This window comes from Stylophora pistillata, chromosome 7 (assembly GCF_964205215.1).
Source record: "Stylophora pistillata chromosome 7, jaStyPist1.2, whole genome shotgun sequence".
In the NCBI taxonomy this organism is placed as follows: Eukaryota; Metazoa; Cnidaria; class Anthozoa; order Scleractinia; family Pocilloporidae; genus Stylophora; species Stylophora pistillata.
The window spans coordinates 24,773,217-24,789,614 of record NC_142525.1 but is presented as its reverse complement, the minus strand read 5'-3'; the positions used below and the strand labels follow the sequence as shown (position 1 = coordinate 24,789,614).

The 16,398-nt window shown below is 37.9% G+C and overlaps 2 protein-coding genes across 4 annotated transcripts in view; one reads left to right on the top strand and one right to left on the bottom strand.

Annotated features, from left to right (window-relative positions):
- Positions 1-928: 928 nt before the first annotated feature.
- On the bottom strand, positions 929-3,466 carry LOC111339578 (histone H2A-like). The gene is made up of 4 exons (XM_022946256.2): positions 3,308-3,466; positions 2,259-2,375; positions 1,678-1,803; positions 929-1,357 (listed from the first exon to the last, which is right to left on the bottom strand). Exons 1-4 carry the CDS (start codon positions 3,318-3,320, stop codon positions 1,056-1,058), a joined length of 558 nt encoding a protein of 185 aa, XP_022801991.1. The 5' UTR covers positions 3,321-3,466; the 3' UTR covers positions 929-1,055.
- Positions 3,467-3,505: 39 nt separating this feature from the next.
- The window catches only part of LOC111339576 (multidrug resistance-associated protein 1), a 23,446-nt gene continuing 10,553 nt past the window's right edge, over positions 3,506-16,398 (top strand). The window contains exons 1-16 of one of the 3 annotated variants that reach the window (XM_022946252.2): positions 3,506-3,656; positions 5,262-5,604; positions 6,059-6,209; positions 6,914-6,975; positions 7,891-8,022; positions 8,519-8,722; positions 9,950-10,133; positions 10,760-11,014; positions 11,409-11,474; positions 12,014-12,151; positions 12,444-12,584; positions 12,784-12,871; positions 13,310-13,385; positions 13,885-14,011; positions 14,505-14,681; positions 15,536-15,703. In XM_022946252.2, coding sequence (XP_022801987.2) covers positions 5,330-5,604; positions 6,059-6,209; positions 6,914-6,975; positions 7,891-8,022; positions 8,519-8,722; positions 9,950-10,133; positions 10,760-11,014; positions 11,409-11,474; positions 12,014-12,151; positions 12,444-12,584; positions 12,784-12,871; positions 13,310-13,385; positions 13,885-14,011; positions 14,505-14,681; positions 15,536-15,703 — 2,244 coding nt within the window. In that variant the 5' untranslated portion in view covers positions 3,506-3,656; positions 5,262-5,329. Of the gene's footprint in view, positions 3,657-5,261; positions 5,605-6,058; positions 6,210-6,913; positions 6,976-7,278; positions 7,369-7,890; positions 8,023-8,518; positions 8,723-9,949; positions 10,134-10,759; positions 11,015-11,408; positions 11,475-12,013; positions 12,152-12,443; positions 12,585-12,783; positions 12,872-13,309; positions 13,386-13,884; positions 14,012-14,504; positions 14,682-15,535; positions 15,704-16,398 lie in introns of those variants that run through there. The other 2 variants (XM_022946253.2, XM_022946255.2) reach the window with 2 other exon arrangements.

Below are 16,398 nucleotides of genomic sequence, written 5' to 3'. Positions count from 1 at the left end.
CTTATGACGTTGTATCGGTCTTGCTCTATATTTATATTCGTTATTTTGGGCCGATTAGATCACTGCTGATCCAACGTACAAGAGTAGGATTATCGTCCACGGTTGCTTGCTGAACATTTCACAGTTATAAAACATAGCCATAAGAAAAATATCGACGGTTCTTTCTACTTTTTTTTTTTTTTTTTTGAGGAAAAACAAATAAACAACAACAAAAAAACATACATTAAAAAGAACAAAATTAATTCAACTCTTACCATCCCCACTCACGGTCATGCTGGCATCGCAAGTGCTGCCGGACCCGTGGCTACCGGATTTCATCACTAGAGTACTCCTGAATCAGTAATACCAGCGTCCATTGCAGGTGCCACAACAAAATGACCATGGTTTACCAGAGTCAATGCACATGCCAAATCACACTCCTTTTATGGTAAGAGGCATTGTGAGGGTGACTCGTTTTTGTCAAGTTTCACCGTCTCATTCAAATACATGTTATTGATATTCAAATTAAGAAGTGTTTTCACTTGATTTTGGTGCTTTTATCAAACTTAGAGGGTTTGGTATTGCACGAAGCTCATGGGTAACTCCTCATTTCGGTGTTTCAAATCACATCCAAGTGGGCGAAACTGGCCCCTCTTAGGCCAGTTGAATGATCACTCTATGAGTAATGAATGAGCTTGAGAAGTATCACTGTTGCGATGCATTTCAGGTGATCGAGGGCATGAGGCCTTAGTGTTTGTAACTTTTTTAAGAGAGCTGTGGAGGTGAAAAACTAAAATTGCAAAACAAGGGAAGATCTAAATTGTAGGAACAAAACGTGTTTTTTGACTCCAATGAACTGGCCTTGTCGAGTCATGCAATCATAAATACAAGACAAATACCTGAATTGTTGAATTGTTCAATGACTGTATAATCACTTCGGGATAACAAATTTTAGACTCTTAGCCTCGCTCGTTTTATTCAAACTAATAAATACATTATAATCAATCGATACAGAGGAGGTCTCTGACAGTTATATAATTATTCACATTTTCATTTTACACCGTCACTCCGCCGGTCTAATACTCTTGACTTTGACTGCTCGATTTTGAACCGCCAGACTTGGACGCGGTTTTCTTCGGAAGCAGCACAGCCTGTATGTTAGGCAGCACTCCACTATCAGCGAAGGTCACGTTGCTTAGAAGTTGGTTTAGTTCTTCGTCGTTTCGTACCGCGAGCAGCAAATGACGCGGGATAATACGGGATTTCTTGTTGTCACGGGCGGCGTTACCCGCTAGTTCTAACACCTCTGCAGTGAGATATTCCAAAACGGCTGCAAGATAAACCGGTGCTCCTGCTCCAATGCGCTCTGCATAATTTCCTACAAAAAAACAAATGTCGAAGCACCAAACAGACCGCGTGTCCATTAGATTACAAGACTAGGGAAAGCACTACTGTTCATAGTTTTTTATTTGTTCAAGAGGCAAAAACGTGAAATAAAAAAAGGGATGTTAACAAGAATGCTATAGCTTTAGTTTTAGGAAGTTGTTAAAATTCAGTGTTCCGTTTCTTCAACTAGACACAAATACGAGCGTCTCGAAAGTATAAAAGAAATTCTCCACATTGTAGCTTCGTAGTTATCATTTCTTCCCTCTAATCATTAGATTAGTCCATGATAGACGGTATATTGACTTCACAAACCTTTACGAAGAAAGCGATGAATTCTTCCCACTGGGAACTGCAAACCCGCACGGGCAGACCTGGTTTTGCTTGTACTTTTTCCTACTTTTCCTCCTTTTCCTCGCCCAGACATCTTACACAAGGGCTCTGAAAAGTTGAAGACAGTATATGCAAATTTATGATGACGAGCATTACTATATAGTTGTCACGTGCACACGTGCAATGAGATGACAGCACTCGATTGGTTTAACGTGGAAAATACAGGTCAGATGAGACGTGGGACGTGCAAATCCGTCATCACGGACTTCCTTGAACAACACGTTTCAATCCACGTCGATTATCGGCAAAGTCTTTAAATTTTTATCAAAAGCCACAAAGTCTGCGAGAAACAGGTGTACATGATGCAGTAAGCTACTTCCAAAATGACCCAGGGTCTCAGCTGATATAAAAAAAAAGAAAAAAAAAAAAAAATGCATGTTGATCAGTTGTGCTTCTATTAAATTTCGATTAATCGTTTTCCAGGGAGAATAATGATTAATGAACTAGGTGAACTAACCTTTGCAAACAATTTTTAGATGAAAATTAAATAACAACTCTATTACCGATACTCCTCGGTGGAAAAATTCGATGGAATAGTTTCCAAGTCGATTTTGCGTTTTGGCGCCCTCGGGATCCGATGATACTGCCCCGTTCATATGTTTGCTTACATGTGAGACGAACTGAAAGTGGAAAATAGATCTAAATTAAAGCAATGTTCTACTGTTGTAAATCAAACCCAAGATGTTACATTGTGGTAACCATAGCTGTTTGAAATGGACATCACTGTTCTGTCCGAGGGGCTACCTTTGAGTCACGTGAACTTTTCATTTGACCTTATCAGTCATGTGACATCTTTTTAATTATTTAGTCTTTTACCTTTTGAATGCGTCTTGTAATTGAATAATTTTTTGTTGTGGGCTCTGACGTATAGTGAGGAGTTCTTTTAGAGAAATAATTACGTAGTTCTTTATTGCAGTCTTAATCCTTTGCACCCTTACTATGATTAGAATCCATTTTCACTACACCGTTCTCTTTACGTTTCCGACGGTACTGGAGAATTTTTTTGACTATCAAGAGCTTCTTAAATTGGTGATCGTTTCCAGTATTCTCACAAAATTTACATTTGATTTAAGGGCGGTTTTGAAAGGAGAAATTAGAAGCGAATCTCTCTTGGGAATTAAGAGTGTCAGTCAAATCTATCATTCAGAAATAATTCGCTAAAGCGCGTGCAAGATTGGGATAGGTGTAAAATAAATGAATATGTGGTCGTGATATGCTATGAAAGTGAGAGACCGAAAAGTTGAGGATTAGTTGTTGAAAAGAAAACGATCGCAGAAGGAAGGATAAAGTTCGTGTGTCAATCACTGGAAAGGTGGTTCATTTACTGATTAGGTTTATGCTCAGAGGGCTACCGCACGACCAACTCTAAAAGGCCAAAAACATTATGGAGACCCAATCAATCATAAAATAGGCGAATATTAGAAATATTTTTACTATATCATAACACGAGCCCTACTACCCGCGTATTTATTTGTGTCTCTTTCATTACCTCTACATTTGGGTTATATGGCGCATTTGGCGCGCCAGAAGGAGTATTACGCAACAAACTTACTCAACAGCGACATCGAGAAGGAGGCTTGGTTACCAATCAACTCCGTTAACAGCCAACATTAATAAAATTAATGTTTTGTATCGCGTCTACCGCAAAAAGGCAGTGGTACACGGAATCGAAGAAATTATCTCAGTCACGTTTTCGATTTAAAAATAGACTTTTTGATTTTGTTATGTTGTGGCCCTTTGGAACATGACCCAAACCGGAAGGAAAGACTGATCGTATTCCCTGGTTTTCAGTTGGATTTCCGTTGGGAAATTTGATGAGAAACAGTCACGCACCCAATGAACACGTCTCAAATATTATTTGCTCGTGTATCGAAATGATTGGGTCTTGTAGGGAAATCTTGGTAAGCAATTATTCTTGCTTCATGTTATGTTATTTAACGTCACTAAACTCAGCAGTCGAGTCCTTGATCGCATCGACAAATGCACTTTGAATATCCTCATTGTCCTACATGTACAGAAGCCTTGTAATTTTTTTTAATTTTACCGGTCCAACAATTGAACATAATTTTTCTTGGGATGTTTCAGTCGCGAAGCGGAATTAGGAAATTATAGTTTCCGGCAAGAGTACCATATAACCCCATACATTAATTATACATTCAGAGAAAAAATTTAAATCGAATGTCATCATTTAAAATATTGTATTTACTGTATTTTAATTGGGTTCAATTGTTTTCCTTGTTTCGTCGACTTTCAGGAACTCCACATAGGGCTTCTAATGCAGTGAAATTTATTATTTGTTATTCAAACTTGTGGAAAATTTTCACGAATTTTAATGCCATAGGTGTGTAAGTTAAACAAAAAAAAAAATCATAAATAATTGATAATGTTGTTAATATGTGACCCGCCATGGGAAAACCAAGGTGCTTGCAGGAGCATGCATACCATGACTTGGCATGCTAAGTATGCTAAAAATTTTCAAATATGTACTATTTACAATGCAAAACAAAGACATTCATGCAAAAAAGCATCCTTGCTATGTGACATGCATGCAAAAAAACTGGTTTGCAATGTATCACATGCACAAGAAGAAATAGCTTTCAGAACAACCCATCTGCTGGTTTGACCAGAGTTCTGATATACAACTTGAGTTTTTCTTGCATAGCAAGATGTTGCTGGAAAGCTCGTTAACATGTTACACATGGCTTAGCTGGTCTTGAAGCTGTAGCCCTGGTCTCGTAAAGGGTGGACAATGCTTTTTAATGAACAATTCTCTATCCAGTGGATAAATTGTGCCATACTAGACGTTGTCAACAATTATATGCTGGATAGCGATATATTCTTTGGACAGCATTATCCACCCATGAACAACTGGATCTTGATCTTTAATTAGGTTCAATCTGCCAAGTACAAGAAATAAGTCGCCTCTGATTATAGAAGTTGTACCAGATAGACAATGAATAGCTTTTGTTCCTAGCAGCAATTGCACTCATGGGAAAAAGTTTCACCACTTTTTTTGAATAAATTAGCTCAAAGAGTGAAGTTCATAAGTAGGTTGAATAATGTTTCACAGGAGGGGTGTGTTGATGCACTCAGCTCTCGGTTTGAAAGGTTTATGGGGTGACTTGATACTAGTGAGAAGTTGGATGGCTATTGTAGATAAACAAGCACCTATGTGGAAATATCCAAGGAACAATTGATCCTCTAGAAAATTGTCAATGACTTTGAAAAGGGTTGCAGGAACTTAGCTAATTCATTAGTCAATACATGGTTGCAGTCAGATGCTGACTTTATAGCGGTACCTTGCATAAGCACTGTACATAACAGATGTGCATGCATCCTTTATATTTTATATGTACTCATTCTTATTTAGTGAACACACCTAAAATGTGTTAAATAGAACATATATGGATGCTTTGGTAGATTCCCCCTTGAAAAACCAAACTCTGCTATTCATAAATATCAGTCTGTTTTGATGCTGTGATTTTAATTTTTTAAATTTTATTCAGATTTTCCCAAATGCTATGCTCTGGGAAGTGTGATTGGTATAATAGGGATATACCTGTATGCTGAAGGCATGGCATCATCAATAGTGACAGCAAAGAAAGTAAGGGTGGTGGCCATCCAGGACTTCAACCCACTGCATGCTGATGGTGTCTTAACTCAAGAATGCCTTGAGAATCCTCCTGACATACAAGCTCAGTTGCCATTAAGCAAAGGTCAAAGTTTTGAGATTCTGACTAAGAGTATAAAATCTTGTTGGCTCTATGTTAGATGTCTTTTAAGTCAAAAAGAGGGATTCATACCAAGCATTTTATGCGCTCCTTTGAGGGAAGATGTGGATGATAATAAGTAAGTGCAGTGTATTTAATTTCCCTGTATTGTCTTTGGGTTATAAACCTCACAGCGCTCTACTAATGTATTAAATCCAATCTTTTGTCAGTGAATAATTCATAAAGGTTTCCCCCCTCTACATCAGTTTCTGTTTTGCTTACTTGATACTTTTCAATCACTCCCTCACTGCCTGAATAATTCTTGCTGGATTGTAGCTAAAAATTTCAGCAAGGTACTAAAATAAATTATTTCAATGTGGGCTGAGAATACTGATAAGACACCAGGTCAGAAACCTTAAAATTCTGGTTGCCAACACTCAATTTTCAGTCGCAAGGTTCACCAGCTGGTTGTAGGTTTGATTACCTGAAGTACGTATATAGGTTCATTATGTTAGTCCTGTGATGATCAAACATTATATGTGTATCAGACCTGCTAAATATTTGTTCGAAAACTTACCTTTTTTAAATTCCAGGATTCATTATCTCTCTACTGGTGGTCAGCTTTCATCCTCTATGGTCAATTTGAAGATGGAATCAAAGTTCTTTCCAAATATCCTAAATGTTCCCAATATATCAAGTAAAAAGATTGTATCAAAGGTTGAATCAATGATTGAATCAAAGAGGGTGAGTACAAAGTTATTCTGTCTACATTCAATTTTCCTTTTGTTACTAACAGTAAGGTTTGATTCTCTGAAAATCTTTGAACTTATAGTTATTTTGAGCCTCTCGATAACCATTGGTAAGGATTTAATTCTTTCTTATCAGATTTGTATGACCTCATTTGTGGTCATCAGCTGCCAGATAAAATATATCCACTTGAAAAAAGTTTTGTTAAAAAACATTAGCCACTAGAAAGATGCCGTTATGTATCATTCCTCTTACTGAAAATTAATTCTTAAAGTTTCCAATGACTCCCCATAATGATGAATTGAATATACATACATACATACATATGTACATACATATGTTAGTTGACCACTCCCCATCGGGGCTTTTAAGGGCCAATTCCCACCCAACAACCACCCCAGGGAAGGACATCCATCACACAGTAATCCTGTGTGTGGGAAGCTAACATATCTCCTACCCCCAAACCCTGCAGGAGACGGGACCTCCATTTATTCGTCCCAATCCGAGAAGACTAGAGTATGATAAAGAATTAGGTAGCATATTCTTTTCACTTGTTTTAAGACCAGTTGAGTGTTGGTCCAGCTGGGGCATGAACCCTCGACCTCCCTCTGATATTTATTACTTGATAATAATAATTAACAGAAATAGAGTACAGAAAGTCATAAATAGTCATTTAGGTTTTATTTAACCATTTGATTTAGAAGCCATGCCCTGAGGTGAAAGCCAATATATTTTCACGATTGTCATTTTGGTGGCTTAACAGGTAACTGCTTATGTCCCTGGAAATTTTGATTTTTGTTACTATTTTTGCAAACAAGTTTTTCTTCTTTCAGTCTACAATTGTAAAAAGCTCACCTAGTTTGATAATTAGAGCTACTAAATTGAAATGTGTTTAAAAGTTATAGATTAGATTGATATTCAACAATGTAAAAAGTAATTTCATTTAGTTTATTGATAATCATGTACAGAGAAGCCCTAAATGAGAGATACTTCATGTCAAAATGTTATTATAGATCAAAAGTAACATCTTTTTAAAGGTGATTGCATCTTTCTCAAGCGTGGGACAATGAACGAATTTACATGAAGCTGCCTAGATTGATCGAGTTGCTGAAAATATGAGACTATGAAAATGCTTTATGGTGCATACTATGTACAGGTATTGCAAATTCCAAGTCAAAACTAGGCAATGAGATTAACTTCAATGTTTGTAGCTGCAAACTGCTTGCAAAAAAAAAAATTTTGTCTTGTGAAGTAAAAATTGTCACAGTGGTAAATTTTCAATACAGTGTATTGATGAAAAAAGTCATGGAGGTTTTTTGTATCCTAAGCATTGATCATAAAATATGAGGTAAAATTTCTCTGTTTAACTCTACATCTTATCAATGTTGTACTGCCATATAAAAAGTAACATGAAAGTCCTTTCCTACTATTATGATAGTATGGAGTTTAAACTGTATGACCTATATGGCCCATTAAGGGCCGGGCACTAGCCAAATTGACCGGTTGTAAGGACGGTTTTGCCCACCTGGTTTAACAATCTGGAGGAAGATTTTTCCTATAAAGAAGTTTAGTTCAAAAGGTTTTGCCTGCCTGTGAAAACCAGTTGCCCTCCTGCTGAAAACATTAATGAAACCCCTGGCAATGTGATAATTCTACATTTTATAACATGTTTTTGCAGTCTGATTTTAACTGGCTTTAAAAGAACACTGCTGGATAGTGATTTATGGTCACTGGAGGAGGAAAGTTTGTCTCACAATATTGTGCCAAGACTTCACAGAGAATGGGACAAAGAATTAAGGAAGTGCCATAGGTCAGTGATCGATTTTTCTATGATGAAACTGTATTACAAAGGAGGCTATAGTTTCTAATGAAACAGTGGTACTGCATAAATTTGTGGAAAATGCTACGTGCAAGATAATTTGGTTTCATCCACTAAATGTAAATTTAAGCTGCCATAAAGAGTTTCAAAAGGTAACCTTTCAAGCTTAGTCTTAAGTCAATGAAAGTGAAAGGGCTAATGAGGGGCTGATAGTCAAAATGTCAGCTTTGGAAACTCTACAGACTGGCCAATTTTTACTATGGCGTAAAAAAATAACTAAATTTTTAAATATGGTGTAAGTGTTTATATTGGGGGAGGGGGTAGTCAGGTGAAGGTTTAAGGCCCTTTTCCACCTTTAGCAATACTCTTAAAAGGATATACAGATGTAAATGGGAGATATTGGGTTTACATCTTACTGTGAATGGAAGCACAGATCCAGTGTACCACAACCACTCAAAAGGTCAAATTTTTGCCTCCATTTTCTCAGCAGAAATGGTGCACTGTGTTCTAATGACCAGGATTTTGGAAAGCATCATCTTCAGACTGCCAGTGACGTTGCATTTGCTGGAAAATGCAGAGAACCCTCTCTAGTCAAAGCCATGATACGAGTCTTTGCACCTTATTTTTTTATTGCGATTTTCTTCAAGTTGATGAATGACATTCTGTTGTTTGTTCAGCCCTATCTCTTAGGGTGAGTGAACTCTCTGTTTACAATGTACTATGGCCTTAATGGGTTGATGAAAGTTTGACAGAAGGGTTTTGAGGCCTTTTTTAACAAGTGCTCAATTATATCAGCTGATATTTAGTGATACATGTGACACTCACTTCAGTATATTTTAATTGTTTTTCTTTCATGGATTATTTTGTCTCAATTTAAAACATAACTGGATACCAGAAACATTGAGTTCTAGAATTAATAATATACATGAACAAATTACTCAGTTCTGATTGGTTAAGATAACTGCAGTTTTCAGGTAAGTCAGTGCAGATTAGAGAGTTAATTCAGGGCAGAAGAGGGTTAATTCAATGCAAAGAAAGTAACAAACCAGACATTCTGATTGGTCAATAATCAAAGAAACTCGCAGAATCACCAAACTCACTGAACAATTCCTTGAACTGTTTGGCCGGACTTTGAACTTTTTTGCGCCTTAAAGATGAGAACATTTCATTTTATCTTATATAAAGTTTTGATCGTACGTGGTTGTTTTGACCGAACGCACAATATCACTTGCAGGGTTTGAATAATTTTTTTTTTTTCGCGCGTGATGTGCGCGCTTTTCTTCTGCATAATTTTGATAAGCTACCTCGTATTTTTTCATGAATATCATTAATTCTTAATCACATGATTTTTCTCGTGCAATTTGCAACTGGAATAAATAAGCACCTGTAAATGTTTCCAAAAGACCACAAATTGCACTCACCCCACGAGCTCATGCAATTTTGTTAGTCTTTGAAAAAATTTACTCCTGCTTATTTGTTCCAAATTGCACTCGAAATCATGTGATTTCCTATACAAAACATTCGATTGTGGATTAAGAAATAATAGGAAAGTTAATATTATGTCGAAACAATTTTGGGACATAGTTTTGTTCAAAGACTGCCCACAAGTAACACAGTAAATTGGTATAACAAGGCGACGGTATAAACTGAGGGAATTATGCAAAAGAGAAAAAACAACGAAGGATGTATTCATGTCTGACCTTTTCTCATAAGAATCCTGAACTTTTCTCATAAAAATCCTTTAATGAGAAAAATCATGTTATGTATTAAACAAAACACCTTAAATTCTGTAACATGATTTTAGAGAGTCCTCGTTCCTTGCTTTAAACAACGATGCAATGTGCTTGCAAATTATAAAGCTTAAATTGAAAAAAGATGCGGAAGTTAAGGTAGTCTTCTTCTGCTTGGTCTTTTTCAGACTTCTTATAGACTATACAGAAGATAAGGGTAACGATGCAGAAAGATGGAAGGGTTATGTGTATGTTATCGTTATTGTTACTGTGGCAACCATCCAGATGACAGCGGTGCAGCATGCACTGCACATTGCGTTTAAATCAGCAATGAGAGTTCATACAAGTATTGTTGGTGTTGTTTACGCCAAGGTAAGGGCATATTTCGCAATTGACCCTTGCTCCTACACCCAAATACTGGCCATGATGTTGTCTAGATCATCAAACGAATTACATCTTTCTCACGTAAGACTCAGGATAAGATCAGATGGGGAAGGGTTATTTTGAGCACGTTAAGCACTGATCTGTGAAAGACTGCAAAGAAGTTCTTGCGGTTTGAATATCCCACTAGATGCATAGTGGAATGTTTCATTCTACTTCACGCGTCTGTGTTTTCTCATGCAGAGGTTGCTGATCTTCTTTCTTCGCCTCCATCAACACTGAAAACGCCTGATAAATATCACAGTACAGGAGTTTTCTGATGGTGGGCTGATCTCCTTTCAAGTGGCTACGCCGTGATATTTTGTATCTTTCATTCATTCGTCGCAAAATTACTTAAAAAGTGAAGGTGGTCATGAAATATTAGCTTCTTAATTAGGCGGAAGAATATGTTCAACAAAATGAAGAGGATAAACCAGAAACGAATGTGAATGACTGTAGTTAAACAAATTTGACATAGATATCAAACTAAATATCCAGGCTAAATGTGTCGAGTTGCAAAAAAACCGTTACTCGCTTTCTATAGCTATTTTTCTTTTTTTTCCCTGTTAACTCACTAGGCTTTGTCGTTAAACAGCCTTTCAAGAAGGATAACAACAGCCGGTGAAACAGTTAATTTGATGGCTGTAGACGCTCAGCGTATTATGCAGCTTGTTGAAACCCTCAATCAGCTGTGGTCAGCGCCTTTTCAAATATGTGTTGCCATCTACTTCTTATATGTCACTATGGGTGTGGCAGTCTTGGCTGGACTGGGAATGCTGCTACTGTTAGTGCCGCTGAATCTCCTAATAACGCGTCTAGTCAGAAAGATACAGGTAATATTATAAAAGAAGCGACCTTCCGAAGGAAAGTGGAGAAAAAAAATTGCCGGTTGTCGAGGAGGAGTTCCTTCCTCGAACTGAAGAAGACAACCCTCTTCAGATTGCAACTTTAATGTAGTTTCGTTGGCTCTGAAGAAGCGACGGAATCATGGGATATTGCATACTATCTTTTTAAATTTTTTTAACTCCCAGCAACCTTAAGTATGCTCACATGAATATCGTAAGTGGGAGAGTAGAGCTTAACTAAGGTAATATCCAAAAAATTTTCCCTTTCATGCATAACAATTCTGTGTGTTTTCACACCTATCTTTCTCCATTTGAAATTTGAATTGCGATAGCCTTGAGTCTGATAACTGGGTGTAATGTTGACTATTTGTCATGTGTACAGGTAAAGCAGATGGCAAATGCCGATGAACGTATCCGAGTGATGAATGAGGTTCTTAGTGGAATCAAGGTACGATCTGGCCTAATGAATAGAAGGGAGGAGACTTGCTAATGGTTGTGTGATTTCTTATAACAGCTTAGTTTTTTGAGCAGAGGCTCTTTCCTCAAACATAAAGACTGAGTCACTAACCAATAGTTAATTTGGTTTTATCAACCGAGTTCAGTATAAATTAAATGTAAAGTGGCCCTTGTACTCAAGCAGGCGTTTCAAGTCTTACCCCTTCGTCATCGCCCCGACGAGGGACTAATCCTCGAAAACTCAGCTTTAAAAAGTCACAACGGTGGCCAATTTAATTCATTAACTCAGATGATAAAACCAAATCATCTCGTTATACCTCCCTCCGACGCAGCACCACAGTTTCACCCATAAGGTAGTTTGGTTTGTTTGGAAATGGTTGTTTGTGTTGAATGCTTACCACAGTGTTGTCTCGGGTAATATTTAAACTCCATCAAGCATTCATCGTGCATATGTTTCCTCTCACTTCTCTTGTCAAATTTGCGTACGATGCCTATTCACTGTTTTTGTCTTCATCCTTCTCTACTCATTAGGTGCTGAAGCTGTATGCTTGGGAAGAATCCTTCATGAATAAGATCATATCTGTTAGAGATAGGGAACTGCATCATCTGGCCAACAGCATGTACTTAGGGGCAGCTGTTTCATTCACTTTCATTTGCGCTCCATTTTTGGTGAGAAAACTCAAACTACAGTGATAAGAAGTTACTCTTTCGGTTGTTGCTGCCAGAGGCTTTTCATGGATGACTCGACTTGTTGGTCTCAGATGCCGCCGGAAATTAAACAAAACCTCAGGGAATCCAGGGCTGGGCTGCAGAGCGCCCTAAGCCCAAGTATCTGAGAGACAATGACAGTCACTCCTTTAGCCCAACAAACGATTAGTCAACAATTTAGATTTTAAATGAAGCCTAACAGGGTCAGGGAAAGTTTTCGTTGTATTGATTTCTCAACTATGCTCCTAAACAGGTGTCCCTAGCCACATTTACGGTATACGTCCTTCTTGGAAACGAGCTGACCGCTAAAAAAGCTTTTGTGGCAATTTCCCTGTTCAACATTCTTCGCTTTCCTCTCATGATGTTACCTCGAGTAATAGTGAATGTTATTCAGGTGGGTTCTAATTTTGTACAAACAGGTTCGTTTTTTTAATAAATGTAACTCTGGGAACGCACCGTGCGAATCCTCTTACGATTAACGTTGACTTAAAGTGGTGTAGAGATGTCACACTTGCATGTATGTCCCAGAACTGAACACTGAAGTCTCGTTAGCGCTTTGTTCTTCTAATTGTTTCTATTTTGTTATTCATAAGGCTCAAGTTTCCTTTCATCGATTGGAGCAATTCCTTCGACTAGATGAATTACAATACGAAAATGTCCAACGCAAGATGCCATCACATTGTAAGTTTGAACAACCGGACGCACACACCACATGACGTGCGTTTTAGATGAATTCGCATGTTAACGCTGAAATGCTTAAGGCAATCACCTGTGAACGCGATGTGTGTCATCAGAAGTACACCGAGGCACTATTGGACATGGCCAATCATGTTACAGAATTGTTTACCACTTGGTACTTGGTTTTGTCCACTGAGTTGATGATGTAGATTGACCACCGTAAAGAGTTTCAAAGCTGACGTCTCCAGCGATTGGTTAGTTTGGACCATGTGGTACAAAAATCTGTAACTTGATTAGCTTTGTCCCCGCGTATTACATTCTTCCCATCTGGGAAAAGTTATGCGAGTTAGTCTCCCATGCAAACTTGACCTTTTGGAAGGCCCATTTAGATCCTTTACTTTCGTTGCCGGCTTTGGACATATGAACCTTTTTTCCCTGTAGGTTCTGAACTGGCAATTTTTGTCAAAAATGGTGCGTTTTGTTGGGACAGAAACGACGAAGTTCCTGTTTTGAGAAAGTAAGTGCTGTTTTTTTTGTTTGATCAAACATCGGAATTTAAAGGTGTTTCTCTTCCATCATATCCCAACACATGGATCAGCCAGCTACAAAGTTAAGTGTTTTCTGGGCCTCCTCTTGGTCTATATGTGTGGAACAAGGTCCCGAATCCAAAAGATTTTTATAGCTTCAGCGTTCTAGTAGGGATACATTATTTTGAAACGCTACCCATCTGTATGGGAGTGATCTTTACTCAGCCTATTCGTAACATTTCACGGGCACGGTATGCCTTGTCTAGATGTCTGAATTGTTGCTTTATTGAAAGGATTCTTTTTTTTTTTTATCAATAATTAAACGTGATCTTCCCTGTTAGCTTCCCAGGCTTTAATTAGGAAACTGCACCACAAACCACACTGTCACCTGTTAAATCAAATCAAGTAGCTTTTGATCACATACCATTGAGATTATCGTCTTTTTTGTCAAGCAGACCACAATAACAATTTTTTTTTCTTTATTAAAAGTATCAATTTAAGCATTCCTACTGGCTCGCTTGTGGCTGTGGTTGGTCCCGTTGGTTGTGGAAAGTCAACTCTGCTATCAGCTCTGCTCGGAGAAACAGATAAACGTGATGGAAAAGTATTTGTACAGGTTTGTGATTCTTCACGTTCCACAAAATGTGACCGCATTTGTCCACGGTTTTTAACGGGCTGATCACAGGAGCCCACTTTGGTGACCCACTTACATATTCAGTGATGGATAGGTTGAAAAATCAACCTTTAACTTTGAAAAGGGATTTACCTCGGAATCTCACCCGCAGTTTTGGTTCGTTGACCAACAAACAGGTCGAGAGACCAAACGTAGTTGCCAGTAATAAGGTGTTTTATCGATCCGCAAGAAATTCTATTTTTTATACTTACAAGGAAAGGAGCATATAAAGAACTATTTATGTGATCTTGGGAGTTAAACGGTTATGTTAGCAACAGCTTTACAAACAGCATCACGGCCAACAGACTTTCCTCTGTTGCGGCTGAAATATGACCTCCTTCAATTTTCGAATTATTTTTCTAAAATTCAATTTTGCTAAATGTCTATAACTATAAAAAAAAAATCTGTGTTTTCTTTGCCTTTTTCGCAATTTTAGGGAACAACTGCTTATGTTCCACAACAAGCTTGGATCCAGAATGCAACGCTTCAGGAAAACGTGCTGTTTGGTAATCCACGTGACTCAGTACGCTATAAACAAGTGATTAGCGCTTGTGCTTTGGAACCTGATATTCAGGTTTTACCAGCAGAAGACATGACGGAGATTGGCGAAAAGGTACAAAATAATCTCATCAGCAACAACAACAACAACAAACAACAACAACAGCACTTAGTTCATTTTACGTTCAACCTGAGTAGGTGACAGTGGGGTATTAGTGGTTACGTTGAGTCTTATCTTGATCCAACCATTCCGTGCAGGATGTTTCCACCGAAACTTGGCGCAGCATGCCGATTATCTATATGAATATAGATCTACAGGTGTAAGAGTAAATGTCACAAACAACTGGAAAGTATTTTTTTTATTTCCTTGTGGGTGGCTAAAAGTTGAATCCTCTCATGCTTTCCCTTGTGGCGACGGACACTGACAATGTATTCCAATTAATTGAATGCAGATGGTGAAAAGCTCCATGGAGCCGCTTTCTTATTCAACGTACTTATCGTTGTTAACCCTCTAACTTTCAGAAGCGATCGACATGTAACTTCTTCCCATAATATCCATACATTGTCAAGCAAACAACTAATGACTCATAAGTTTTGTATTGAATAGACCATTTTACAGTTGTGTACTTAGTGGCCAAGCTTTTGATTTGAAGTGAGGCTGAGGGTGACATTGTTGTGATAGAGACCAGTATCTAGTTAGCATGATAACAAAGAAATTTTCTTTTGAAAAGCAGCAACATCTGTATCATAACAACGTCACCCTTAACCTCACTCCTGTTCAAAGGCTTGGCCACCAAGCCCACGACTGTAAAAAGGACTATTTTAAAACTTATCACGTAGAAGTTGTTATCTTGATCTTACACCAAATTCTTACAACCAAATTGCTAGGAAGTGTGTGGCCGCTAGAGGGGATAATTAGCGATAAGATCTTGAGAGTCAACGGGTTAAATGTTTATCTCTTTCTGAAAGGGTATAAACCTCAGTGGAGGGCAGAAACAGCGTGTGAGCCTGGCTCGTGCTGTGTATTTCAATACTGATATATACCTGTTGGACGACCCACTCAGTGCTGTGGACTCGCATGTTGGAAAACGTATTTTTGATGAAGTTATTGGACCTCAGGGACTGTTAAAAGAAAAGGTACTATATGAGGATAATTGTATTACAATATTTTTCTATTGTGAGGGGACGTTCGTGCGTTTGGCCAAAAGGACAAGAATACGTCGTGCCAATCTTGACTTGACTAAACTGAGAGATTTGCAGCAATATTTTTTCCGGGTTTCGCTCACTGGCTGCTATGGAACAGAACAGTTAAATTTGTTAAAGCACGATTTTTAAGGTCTAGTGTATCACTTTTTATTAAAAACTGGATCGTTGGATAATGCAGTTCAAGACTTTTTATTGGCTTAGCCATTATGGTATATGAGCCAATATACCATAATCTAATTATTACTGCCACGGGCGACTAACTCTAACAACCACAATTTCAACACGCGAAACAACACGGTTAAAACTGCAAATAAAACAGCAAACGAAAACCTATTACAATATAAACTACACTAAATACCGAAGGAAAGCTACAAAGAAAACGACGACGAAAACTGCATAATACAAAATTACATTTGTTGCGATGTTGTAAATCCTGCCTAGTGGCGAACAAGCTGCGCGAAGCGAAAAGAACGAATATAAAAAACGCTTGACAAAACTGCACTGAAAAAACTGCACCAACGATGAACAATACGGTTTAAATACATGCTACGTAAAGTAATGACACAAAGAAAGCTCAGGCAAAACTTTACTGCAATTAACACTACTGCATAAGAAACAGTAGACCA